Source organism: Balaenoptera acutorostrata, chromosome 4, assembly GCF_949987535.1.
Source record: "Balaenoptera acutorostrata chromosome 4, mBalAcu1.1, whole genome shotgun sequence".
Taxonomy (NCBI): Eukaryota; Metazoa; Chordata; class Mammalia; order Artiodactyla; family Balaenopteridae; genus Balaenoptera; species Balaenoptera acutorostrata.
The window spans coordinates 95,808,615-95,822,194 of NC_080067.1; the positions used below are offsets into that span (position 1 = coordinate 95,808,615).

The 13,580-nt window shown below is 43.3% G+C and overlaps 1 protein-coding gene and 1 pseudogene across 1 annotated transcript in view; one reads left to right on the forward strand and one right to left on the reverse strand.

Moving 5' to 3' along the window:
- Nucleotides 1-610: 610 nt before the first annotated feature.
- MYH15 (myosin heavy chain 15) overlaps nucleotides 611-13,580 on the forward strand; it is a 167,654-nt gene continuing 154,684 nt past the window's right edge. The window contains 6 exon segments of the mRNA XM_028167709.2: nucleotides 611-698; nucleotides 4,670-4,776; nucleotides 8,182-8,331; nucleotides 9,789-9,936; nucleotides 10,579-10,606; nucleotides 12,496-12,589. Coding sequence (XP_028023510.2) covers nucleotides 611-698; nucleotides 4,670-4,776; nucleotides 8,182-8,331; nucleotides 9,789-9,936; nucleotides 10,579-10,606; nucleotides 12,496-12,589 — 615 coding nt within the window.
- Nucleotides 4,967-5,837, reverse strand: LOC102998836 (pancreatic progenitor cell differentiation and proliferation factor-like; annotated as a pseudogene).

Sequence of the window (13,580 nt, forward strand, 5' to 3'; positions counted from 1 at the left end):
ACCTGCAAGCCCTTCCTCCACTCCTACAAGGGCCCTGGTGTCCACAGCTCGACATTTCTCAGTCTGCCCCATTCCACCACCCACCAAGGTCAGAGCTCTGTGCTTTAAGGTTGCATTATGACTTTCATGGGCTGTAGGCACTTTTGTCCTTCTGGGCCCCTTCCGTCACAAAAAGTATTAAAAATTGCATTTTACAACTGTATTGGTATAAAGACTGATTAATAGAATCCAGGCTGGTTTCATTATTGTATATCATTAAGATTATATTCATATTTTTCTTCTGCTTTTAAAAGAAATTAAAATAGTTTTGTGGGCCCTTAAAAGCATCATAGACTCTAGGCACTGGGCCTTCTGTGACTAGTGGATAAGTTGATCCTGCTAGAGTAAGATTCCTTGTGTACAGTTTTGTCATATACTTGAGACACAGCAGAGAGGTAGTGAAAAAGAAGACTCTTAACCCTCGTTGGTCCATCGGTGGTGAATAGTTTCTCACTTCAGTGCCTGATGTCTCCTTTCCCCTGGTTCCTTCCTACACGTGTCTTCTGCAGAGTGAATCCTTTCAGTTCACGTTTAGGCCTCAGCCTGATTTGGTGGATCACTTTAAAGGAGGATGGACCTGTCAGAGCTTGGTGAGGCCGCGGCCTTCCTCCGAAGAAGTGAGGCCGAGCTGCTTCTGCACCAGGCCACGGCCTTCGATGGCAAGACTTGTGGCGCCTGCTGGCTTCACTTTATTTTACTGCTTCCAGGCGGCAGCTCTCTGATCAGTGGAGAGAAGCCATCAGTTCTGGAGCCTAACTTATTTGCTTGGGGTGCAATCTGTCTCTATGAACCACTGAGCAGTTGAGGAGCTCAGGGTGTGGAGGGTAAAGATGGAAGTTTGCAAGGAAGAGCAGGAGGGCCTGGGAGGCAACCCAGGCCCAAGCCCTGTTTTCTTGGCCCTACAACAGGTTTTCTCTTCAAGGGAGCACTATTATAATTCAGACAACCCAGGTATGACCCCAGATAAAGTCTTTCTCAGAAGCCTCTTCATGTGGGTAAATAGCAGAGTAGAGTGAGGGGGCTGAAACTGAGACTGCAGGGGGGTTGGTACACTGGTAGGAAGAATGAAGGAAAAGGCTCCAGGAAGGCGGGAGAAACAGAAGCTGTCCTGGGCTCTCTTTAGGATTTGCTGATGCTGGAACTTTGCCCTCTGGCTGTCTTCTAGGTCAGGAGGGTCACTCAGCCAACACTAAACAGAAGATAATTGGGAGACTTGCTCACCCTGCTGAATAATTTCTTGGCAGTTATAGGCAAGGACAAAGGTTAATGAGGATTTACCCATAAGATAAAGGCTGAGTACTACATTAAAATCTCTAAATAAATGTTACATTTCCCCCCCTCTTTCTTTACATGTCTGGGCTGCATGGCCATCTTCTGAATTTTGGTTAATTGGAGACTTAGAGTCAGATTCACAGTGTGATCCAGCATCAAGCCACCTATATATCTCAATTCCAAAAAGTATTAGACAGCACAGCCTAAACCCCGACCGAGAGTTGTTCTAGTACTCCGAATTAGTCAACATTAGGCTTTAATATGACCAATTATAATTCAAGCCAGTTAGGTAGCACATTCTATTTCCATCATAGACCAGTCCTGGATCAGTTCTCAGTTTCCAGTCATTGGATGTCATTACTGTGATTGGATTTTAGAGTAGCTAATTATAATCCATCAAATCAAATACAATAACAGAACTATCCCTGAGGTCAGAACTGGTCATGCAGAAGCTTATCGCAAGTAGTTAGATAACGAGGGACAAGATCCTAGTGGTACCAGGGAGAGAATCAAAATGCCAAAGCATTCGAGATAATTGGATGATACATTTAGTAGAATCAGCACAGTAAATAATTCCTTAAAATATAACAATCCACATAATTTCTAATTTTTTTTTTTTTTTTGGTCAAACAATCCTTCCTCATAGAAATGCATTGGCAGCACAAAGAGGAGAGTCAGCAGAAGTTTTTCATCCCCCTGGGCTAGTAGACAATGGAGTCTGCTTTTTTGAACTCAGGCCAAATGGAAGCTGTGTGATAAGAGTATTTGGCAAGTAGTTTTGGGTTCAAATTCCCTGTTCCTGACGCTTTCTGGCTAATTAGAGCAAATCACTTTACCTTACTGAGCCTCAGGTGCCTTATCTTTCAAATGGGAACATATGCTTTCTCTGCCTACCTTCCTTCATGAGGATCAAAGAAGACAATAAATGTGAAAAATAAACACAATGCATTACTATGATACCTAGAAAACTAGAATTGCTGGGTGTCAGGGAGGAAGTGTGCTTTCAGAAATAGAAACAAAACACCATTTCAAGGCAAATGTAAATGATTTTTATAGAACAAGTAAACCATCTAGTTAAAATAACTACAAAACTGAATACAGTATTACTTCAATTTTGATTAATATCATAGAAAAAAGACTTGAAAAAAATGCTTCAGATAGATAACAGTGGTTATCTCTGAGTTGTTCCATTATGGGTGATTATTTTAAAATGTTTTTCTTTACACATTTCTCTACTTTTAAAGCTTTTTTGCAATAAACACGTGTTACCTTTATTTTGGAAAATATATTTAATTATCTAAAACTATGAAATCATAGAGACAAACCTCCTGAGCTTACAGATGAGAAAACTAAGGCCCAAAGAGTTGAGGCCATTGCCTTACATCTTGTTACTAGCAAAGCCAGGCCTAAAATCCAGGTGGCCTGAATCAAAGCCATTGCTGTCTATGTTTCCATCCTTGCAATTATTCATGAGAATGCAAGGAATTAAAAGTTGAGTTTATTTACTTCATCTTCAGAACCATCCTTCTCTGGGACTTGGTCTCCGGTAGGTAAGTGCTTCCAAAAATTCTTCTCTCCCACTGTTTCCAGAGGTGATAAAAGAAAGAGCTAATCGTGAGGCAGGTGATGAACATAATTTCTGAGAGAAAAACTGGAGGGAAAAAAGCTCAGCATATAATATAGAGGAAGAATGCTTTAGTGGAAAAGCTCTGATTTAGGAGGTAAATGATCTAATTTCTAGTGTCATTATTCTAATGACTGTCACTAATTAGCTATGTGACTGTGGACAACTCAATCTCTCTTCCCAGGTTCTTTTTCTAAAAAAAATAAAAATGACAAAAGGGAAATCTGTGCCAGGTGGTACCCATGTTTCTTTCAAGTAATAACACTTGGTTTAAAATGCAGTACCTTAAGCACACACAATGTATGCAAATGGGTGCTTTTCAAAAACAAGCTTATTTTCATAGACATAACACAAAGCCAAATTAGCTTTTGCAAAAAACCCAAAATGATCAGTACAATTAAAACCAGTATTTAAAATGCAAACAACAAGTAGAAGCAAATGCAAAATCAATCAGATAGGAATACAAAAATCCTCTTGCCCAGCCAGCAGTTTGAGTGGTGAATTGGTTGTAACCAGGGAAAGGGAAAGAGAGCACAGTGTAGGTGGTGATGGCAGGAAAGTAGTGAGCAATGAAATTCTTTTCAGAGGCAAGTGTGATGGAAGAGGGGTGTGTACTGCCCAGCTTCACCTCCTTCTTCCACACTCAGTCCTCAGGTCCTATCGTCCACCTCTGGGGAGAGCGTTTGGCGAGGCCGCCCCCCCTGCATCAGTGAGGCTCGCTAGCTTTTGTCACTCACGTGTTGGGGAGGTGGGATGGAGTTGGCACTACCCGCCAGCACTGTGGCTGCAGTGGGGTCTCCCCTGTGCATCCCACAGCCCTGGGCTCAGATTTTCCCTCTTCCAGCCAAATGCTCTCCTTGCCCCCTCCCCCCTATCTACCTGAGGAGCTGTGAATGGGGATTTCTGGGAGCTTCTGGTAAGACTCACTTTCCTTTAAGAGACCCTTTCTTATTCATCTTCCCTAGCGATCTGCCTCAGGTGGGAGAGGAGTTGAGAAGCATCCCAGCGAGGCCAAGAGAAGCTGCCTCAGACGTTCATAAGAATTCTGGCTCGTGTCACCCAAAGCCTCTTATTGGTTGATATGCTTTGCAGAGGGCTGCTTTGCTAAGGCGTGAGACATGGGGTTGAGGAGGCAGGGGGAGAGAAAAATAATATATGGGGGAAAATAATATGAATCAGTTATGCTGTATGACAGAAATAATCCGTATTCTCTCTCCTCAATTCTCCCCCCTCCAAGTCTACCGTATAATTCTCTTAGCAGGCTTTCATTCCAAAGTTAAAAATAAGGTCTAAAGAAACCCTGACAGACAGACATGGCCACTAACCTAAATTTTCACTTAGTTGCAACCAGACGTTTCTGAGGGAAGTTTTTTGGAGGGGAGCTGGGAAGGGTAAGAGCATCAAGCCAACCACCAAGCACCTGGGGCTGTGAGTGGGAGGTAAGTGTGGGGACTGGGAGGGGTGGGTAAGGCTTTGGCAGGTAACCGTCTTGTAGCAAAATGTTCCCAATCTCCACTTGCTGAAACGCTTCTTGCTCCTAAACAGTCCTTATGTGGGTTTATCTTCAGGGTAAGCGTTCATGATTTTATCTAACTTTGCAACTTCCTATATTGGTGACGCCAGGTCAAAAAGCAGACTTAGCAGAAATGAGACCATGTCCATCAGTATGAAAGTGTCCAATATACATTTCCTACAGGGACTGTAGTTAAAAATCCACTTTTTATCCCTCTGTAGGGAAGAAGAAATGCTGGATTCATGATGTGAAGAACGCTTATGTTGAGGCTGAGATTAAAGGGAGTGGAGATGATGGCAGAATAATTGTTGAGACAACAGATGGAAAGGTAAAGAAATCTTTATTTCAGCCCATTGGTGACTAAGTTCTCTATTTAATTTAATAATTAGGTGTGTCCTTTCTCCAATTGTTTTGTTAAAAACCTGGGGTAGGAGATGCCACTGATACACTTTAGAAAACTCATTAATCTTTTTTTTTTTTTTTTTTTTAGCTGGCTGCTTGGAGTTTATTTTCTACTTGGTGCAAGGCACAGGTTAGGGGGTGCCGGGAAGGCTCTCATGTGGCTTGGATAGTAAAGAGTGGAGTTCTCTCAACTTCCTTTTTGGTGTTTTGCTGTTTTGATATTAAAAACCCAACTGCTTCTGTTGGCTGTAGCCTGCTCTCTCAGGGAGGGGAAGGAGGGGGGGCTCTGATGAGCCTAGCGCCTTGGGAGGAAGCCCGGCAGCCAGTGGTGGCCACTCAGGACGGGGGCCTGGAGTTGGTTTGGCCAGGCTGGCCGCCAGGCTGCTGCTTCCCCACGGCTTCCCGAGCCAGGTCACAGGTGATCATGCCGGTGGAGGCCGGGGCTGGTTCTGAGTGCTCTGGGGACTCCAACACTGTGGCCGTGAATGGGAGAGTGGACTTCCCGAAAAAGAAGCTCCCCTACCAGTGTCCCGGGTCAGCTCTGGGGAGACCGGGGTGGCGGGGGATGCCTTCCCCAGGGTACTCGGCACTTCCGCAGGAGCTGTTACTGGAAGTGGAGCCCAGGCGGCGCCGGTAGTAGTCGTGGGTGGCCACGAGCTCGCCGCTGGAGGGGATGGCTGCTTTGCTCTTGCTTGTGGGCTGGTGGAAACCTCGGCGGCGACCCCTCGCGGGCCTCGGCTCTCTATCACGGACGGCGGGGACCGGGGCGCTAGGCCACTGAGCCCATCTGCGCAGGAGACCGCGGCCGACGGCTCCACGACCCAGACGCGCGGGGCCCTCCTTAATCTTTAAGAAGCTCCTCCACTTAACTGTCAAAGATGTAATGACGAACATTGAAGAATCAGAGTAAACCGGCTGCCAGTGGTAAAGCTCATTGACTCTAGAATGCACAACTTTTTCCACTTCTTCCATCGTATTTCAAGTTCTTTTTTAAAGGTGCCTCTTGGAGTAAATAATGACCTTAGGAACTGTGAAGCAAGCTATGTTTGTAGGATCAGGAAAGAGTGGGATAATCTGAATAAAAATAGAACAGTGTCAGAGGATCCAAGAAATGGGAGAATGGTCAGTAATGTCAAATGCTAGAGAAAGATTTAGGGCTTGGAGAGAGCTTTGATCTTCAGAATTAGGAGGTCACCTATGACCTTGGAAAGAGAAGCTTAGGTCAAGTGTTGGGGCATAAGTTAGACTGTGAGGGGTCATAGAGAGAATGTGTAGTGAGGCTGTAACAGTCCCCAACCCCTTCTCCCTGTCACCAAGGTATTCAGAGCAACAGGGCAATACTGTACAGACAGCCTACTCTCAGAACCTGTGCCTGCATCACTGACCTCAGGCGCCTGCCAGCTCCATGGCAGAGAATTGGGCCCTATTTCTGCCCTGACTTGGATGAACACTTCATTATAGATTTTACAGATGATTTCCTGCCCATATGCAATTCACCAATCTGCTTCCAATTCTGCCCTTCCCAACTCCATAACAAGCCACATCCTGTAACAAACAGGTACGATCATTATCAAGAAAGTTTGTCTTTTTCATGCCCTTATCTTTGTATTTAGACAATTTATGATCTAAAGCATTGCCATCTGAATTGTAAAATTCTGGGGGCCACTCAAAAACTACCACTTATGGTGTCTTATATGCCTTCCTGATGGTGTCTGTACATTTAAAAAATCACAAGTTAGGTAGATTTTATAACTAATTAATGGAATTAAGGGCAGAACTTGGTCCTTATCAATAGGAATATACATATTTAGGCAAGGGAAAAATTCAGAATGTCTTAAATAAGGAAACTAAGGGATTCAATTATTTTCTCCCAGTCTGTGTGTTGTCTTTTCACATTCTTGATTGTGTCCAGTTCAATTTTATTAGGCCTCCAGATGAGAAGTTTGTTCTTCTGAGCACATTTTTAAAAACTGCTGTCTTTTTAACAGCGTTTATGGTGATTTGTGAATATAATGTGGTTACAACTATGAAAGAAATCATAGGAAGAAGAACATGAAAGCAATAAGTTAATGATGTAGAAAGAGGAGTCTAAAGGTGGGTGATTTTGTTCTGCTTGACCTTTCACCATCTAATGGAGGTCCCGTTCCCCCCAGCCCCACTCTGCATCCCCCTGGCTCCAGGCTTCCTCCTCCTGATGTTAGAAGTGACTACACTTCCAATCACCTTTGGTCTTTGTAACATTAACAAAGGCAATAAAACCAGTGGGTGGAGAGTAATACTTAAAGTTGGTAAGGAAAGGAGAGAAAAATAGAATCAGAGCTGAGGGGAGGTTTTCAACGTAAGAGACCTGATTTATGTTCTAGGGGAGAGAAGGAGTCCATGAAATATGGAAACTGAAAGGGACTCAAAAGAAAGGGGATTACTGTTTGAACAATGTCAAAGAAGACCATGGATAGGAATGAGATCAGGAATATTGAGAGTGTGGGAGCCTCAGAAGAAGCAGCTATTACCAACTGGGATTAAATGGAGCAGTCAGCTGACACCAATATGCATTAATCAAGGAAAAGGACTCTAGGAAATGAGGTTTGGAAACTTCTGAGAGTAACTCTAAGCAACTATTTGGTAGTAGCAATGCAGCCATATTAATTAAGATATCAATACTTATTGAGCACCTACTATGTCCTTAGCATTGTAATAAGGGCTTTAATAACTTTAGAAGAAGAAAACATCTAGACTGCTTCTTAAGATGCTTATAATCTAGCTGGGAAATAGTTTAACACAGCCACTTATTAAAACATACACAAGAGTTAATACTATCAAGATAGTACAGGTTATGTATATGGTAAAAGACTTAAGGAAGGAAAAATAATGAGCTGGGGGTGTTGGGGAAGGCTTGAGGAAGAGAAGAGGTCTTAAACTAAGTCTGGGAGGATGAGTCTGCCTCCTTGATCGTTCACTCTAAATTCCTTCTTCTAAATCTCTAGGATATGTTGAGACATCTAGAGAGGGGCTAGATCATGTGCAATATAATGTGTGTTCTCTCAGGGGCAATCAGAGTCTGAGGAACCACAGGATCAGGGCACTGCAATTTAGAAAATTTTGATTCAACAAAAACACTTTTAAAAAACTTTATCTTCGGGCAAGGACAGAACATGAGTTGGAGGAACACCTGTTTCTTGGAAAAAACAGGTTGGTTTAACTTCCTCTGGCTCCATCCTCTAATGAGGCACCTTTTTCTTAACTCCGTGAAAGTTCTTCCCAGTGCATGGCAAAAATGAATGAGCACAGAAGAAATAGGGGAATATATCTTACTTTTTTCTCCTCTCTGAAGAGTCTGAGTGTCAAGGAGGACGAAATCCAGCAGATGAATCCCCAAGAGTTTGAAATGATTGAAGACATGGCAATGCTGACTCGCCTCAATAAAGCATCTGTGCTGCACGCCCTGAAGAGGCACTATAACCACTGGATGATCTATGTACGCGTATATGCTTCACTCCTGAGACAGAATGCTGACACCACATTGGCAATGTCCCAGCCGTCTTTTGGGTGAAAAAGATATTGAATTTAAGCATACTCATATGAGAATAATCCTTGAGAAATGCCCACTGGGAAGGGACATTATCTTAGCGTTTCCCCAATTTTATTTGGTCAGTATTCATATCCCTTCCCACAGGTTTTCATCCTAAAGTAAAGGCATGAGGCTTGGAGCATGATAGACCCGTGTCCAAATGCCACCTCTGTTTCTTACTAGTAGTTTTCTTTTTGAAGTCACCTTATCTGTAAAGTGGGATAATAATGCCTGTCTCTCCATGGTAGCTTGGAGGATGAATAAAAGAATGTAAAGCATGTAGTTCAGTGCCTGTTACCTAGTTAGTGCTCAATAAATGGAATAATTTTTTTCATCCTCATTAAATTGGTGATGATTGGTTGCTCAGCTTCTTTAATTCACTCAGAATCTATTCAGCAGGAGCTGCACTGAGCAGATTAGGCAAAGATGATGGCATTTGGGACCCATTGCTATAGCAGCCTTGCCATGCAGCCAGCTTGCTCCTGGACGCTCTGATTTACGGTGTGACTGTCTTTGTTTCCCTAAGATGCTGTAACAAAATTACCGCAAACAGGGTGGCTTAAAACAATAGAAACTTATTCTGTCACAGTTCTAGAGGCCGGAGTCCAAGATCAAATAAACTCAGCAGTCACACTCCCTCTGGAGCCTCTAGGGGAGAATCATTCCTTACCTGTGCCGGTTTCCGGTGGCTTTTGGCATATTCCCTGTGGCCGCGTCACTCCAATCTTTGCCTCTATCTCCACATCACCTTCTCCTCTGTGCGTCTCTTATACGGTGATTAGCTGTTGGATTTAAGGCCCATCCAGATATCATCCCGAGATCCTTACCTTAATTACACGTGCAAAGACCCCTTTTCCAAATAAGATCCCGTTCACAGGTTCTGGCGGTTAAGACGTGCACATATCATAGCCACGGTCCAGCCACCACGGTTTGAGTGACCCACATGAGCTAGTACCCCAGTGCCTTAAGCATCAGGTTCCTAATCTTGCTGAGGCACAGATTCGCTTTGGGCCTCAAATGCCTGAGAGCTGGTTACCAAAATCAACAAGCCTGCTGGCAGCGTCCTCCTTGTCTTCAAAAGGTTTGTGTGTGTGTGTGTGTGTGTGTGTCAGACAAGTTAGTGGTTGACAGATCTCCCAGGGGAGAGGTAATCCCAGGCCCCCTTGTTACTCTAACCTGGTTCTGTCTCTTCCTATTAGAAGTCCCTGCTGTGCAAGAATCCAAAAGCTCTCTTTCTTTTAGTTCCTTTATAAGTAAATATGCGAGCAAATGTTACCTGACATTGAAAGAGCTGACAAACCTGGAAGTATTCCTAACTTGTTTTCGGAAATCTTTTCTGATCTTCTGTCTTCTGTCTGATCTTCTGTCAGGGTCTCTCCTGTGTGAGCATCAACCCTCAAAAGTGGCTTCCAGTGTAACACAGAGCAGTGGCAGCCGTCTACAAAGGGAAGAGGCGATCAGAGGCTCCCCGTCACATCTTCGCTGTGGCCAGGAATGCCTTTCAGGTTATGCTTCACAGTAAGTGGCTGCCCTACAAAATGAAGGGTAAAAATATCTGATCTACTTTTTCTCCGTGTCACTAAGAGGCAGGTAGGCATTGTTAGTGGAGCATGGCCTTTATAGTTGCCTAATCACTTGAAGCCTCCGTTTCCTTCTGGATAAAACGTGGGCAAAATAGGGCCTACCTCCTAGGGTTATGGGGACGATTAGCTCGCATATCAAATTAAGTGAGATAATGCCTTGAAAGTGCTCAGCCGTGTCTGGCCCAGAGTGAGCCCCCTGTAGATGTCAGCTTTTATTACAAAAAGTACCTGCTAGAATGTCTGGCACAAAGAGGTTATTCTGTAGCTATTATTACACTAGGCTTAATAAAAGGCTTAAAATAGCGATATGTCACCCATTCGTCATTTACCATTTGTATTTGGAGCAAGGAAAGAGTGATAGAGTTTGTATGATCTTATGACTGGCCTACATAGAGACAAGAGAAAATCTATTTTACTTTGTACCATTGAAATGGTATTTTTTTCTAACTGTATACAGAGCAAATCCTTCTCCTTGTGTCTGACTTCAAACCGTAACCAAGGAAATGTTGAATAAGTTCATGCCAATACATGGCAGCTCTGGTAGAAGAATGATCTGACATTTTCCTTTCTTTTGTAGATTGAAAGAATCAGTCTGTACTCTTCACGTTAAGTGTTTGCCTTGCTTTTTCTTTTTGGCCAGCGGTGAGAGTTTCAATCGAAACAGACACCTACATTTCACTGGATATGAAACATAAATTCACTGCCTTTGAATTGTTGTTCTTTAGATACCGAATACATTCTAGGCAAGAGTAAGATAGGAAATTGTCATAACACTTTAGTCAGTGATTAGCCAAATATGGTGCCAGCTCGGCTGCCTCCCATTTTAGAAGATGCTTTGGAACCTGCGGTGCACATGCTGGTCTTAATCATTTTTTTTTTTTTAATGATTTTTTTTTTTTAAATTTATTTATGACTGTGTTGGGTCTTCGTTTCTGTGCGAGGGCTTTCTCTAGTTGTGGCAAGTGGGGACCACTCTTCATCGCGGTGCGCGGGCCTCTCACCATCGCGGCCTCTCTTGTTGCGGAGCACAGGCTCCAGACGCGCAGGCTCAGTAGTTGTGGCTCACGGGCCTAGTTGCTCCGCGGCATGTGGGATCTTCCCAGACCAGGGCTCGAACCTGTGTCCCCTGCATTGGCAGGCAGATTCTCAACCACTGTGCCACCAGGGAAGCCCTTAATCATTTTTTTTGATGGAGAGAGCTCCCTGTCCAAATGATCATTTTCAAAGTTCTCTGGTCTGGCTAACTGGGCGGAAAGACTGAAAGTCCAGTGGGTATGACCACAGAATAGATAACATGCTGTTGTGAGCAGCCAGAATGGGGCAGGCCAAGGTACATTAAGTAGTGGGAACTAAAAGATGGTGAGGCTTAGTGGGACAAGAAAAGGGAGTGAAGAAGAAGGATGGAAAGGATTTCACTGATACCATATTGTATGTTAATTTTGACGGGAAGAGCATTGGCTGGTCAGGTGAACTGTCAACATGGTGGTTGAGGGGAGAGGCTGGGACTCGAGAAGCAGTCAAATGCTCAAGTTCTTGCCTTTCCTATGCAGTGATGATGCCGCCTCATGTGGTGGGCTGTCCATTGGCTTCAGCCATCCCCAGAAAAATAATAGGTCTCAGAATCTTAGAGCTAGAAGGGTGGTTAAAGTTCAGCCCTTTGCAGAGAGGATAGACTATTTTCTGGAGTTTCAGGCAGATAAAGGCAGGCCTTGATCCTATGACGCTTTGGATGAGAGGCTATAAATTCACCGTTGTGTCCTCTCCACATTACAAAGTTAGCTGATTATCAAAGGTAAAGGCCAGGTCCATGTGATGGTAGCCTTCATATGTGACAATCTCTTGAACAGTTGGTGGTGAGGAGACCTATCTCTAATTAGCAAAGATACTCTTCAGCTTTTTGTTAACAGGACCATGAGGAACAGGCTCCTTTTTTTTTTTTTTTTTTTTTTTTTTATTAATTAATTTATTTATTTATTTTTGGCTATGTTGGGTCTTAGTTTCTGTGCGAGGGCTTTCTCCAGTTGCGGCGAGCAGGGGCCAATCTTCATCGCGGTGCGCGGGCCTCTCACTGTCGCGGCCTCTCTTGTTGCGGAGCACAGGCTCCAGACGCGCAGGCTCAGTAATTGTGGCTCACGGGCCCAATTGCTCTGCGGCATGTGGGATCTTCCCGGACCAGGGCTCGAACCCACATCCCCTGCATCGGCAGGCAGACTCTCAACCACTGCGCCACCAGGGAAGCCCAGGCTTCTTATTTTTATAAAGTCTTTGATCTTTCCCTACTCCAGATTTTTGCTCATGATATTTTTCCAGCCTGAGATGTCCTTCTCCTTCTCCCAACCAACTAAATGTCTGCATCTCCTTCAAGTTCCCTCTTAAGTTCCACTTTTCTATAAAACTTTCCCTCTTGCCTTAGTTTATATGGTTAAAATTATTTATCTTTCATTGCATTTATAATCTGAACCAGTTAACTGTGTCATTGAATTTCCAATCATAGAGGAGAATCTGGTGCTGGAAAGACTGTGAACACCAAACATATTATCTAGTAATTTGCCACCATAGCAACCACGGGTGAATCCAGAGAAAAGCCAGTAAGTGTTTATACATCTTGGCAGAAAAGGTGGGTGGCCCTATCTGCTAATCATGGAGGCTCTGCCCCGATCACTTATGGGGAGAAAGGAGGAAACTGCACCATAGAACAATTAAAAAATTATAGAAAATTCTTTTTCCCCATTTTTCCTTTGCCTCTTGGAAGGATCATCAAGTACTCTGAACCAATAACCCGAAAACATTAAATTACATAATTTGTTTCAGATCTGTTTCAAGGGGCATTTACTGGCCTGATCTTTGTTGCTTGGACCCTCTGAGAATTAACTACTTAAGATCCAAACCACCTTCCCCCAAAACTAGGGTTACCAATGCCTTGAATGGCCACTTTTGATATTTCTTAATATTGAATATCTTCTTTGTGGTAATTCTTTAGCTACTGTGAGATGTCAGAATCCCTCAAATATGTACCAATAGAAAGAACTCTGCTTCCTTTACCACTAACTTCTGGACCAAATCCCAAATGCCCAATGGATGTACCCTCAACTTCAATCACATTCTAGGTTCTGAAAACTTTACCTTCTCTCTTTCTCTAATTATTTTTATCCTTGGTAATTTTTACTTTAGCTTACTTTGTTTAGCTCCATTAACAGGTTGATGGTAATAATCTGAGGATACCTAGACCATGAGAGTTGGTATGCAAAATAAGATTAGATAATGCTGAGCAAAACTCAAAATCAATGAGTTACTGAGCTGTTGGAGCCTCTCATCTATGTCTGACATTGCTGCTTTGCTTTTTCAGTATGATCCTAGATGTTTCCTGCTGTATTTGCAAGATAAGAAGTATATCAAAATAGCAATCTAGTCCAATTTCCACACCATAGAAAGTTTCTTTCCAACCACCACATTCCTGAATTTGATTGATTTCTCTAGGTATCATTGAATTCTATTATTCACTAGATATTACTTCATTTGTGTGTACATTTTAGGTTGTTTTGTGTGCATTTGTTTGTTTGGTCTAACCATTGAGCCTGA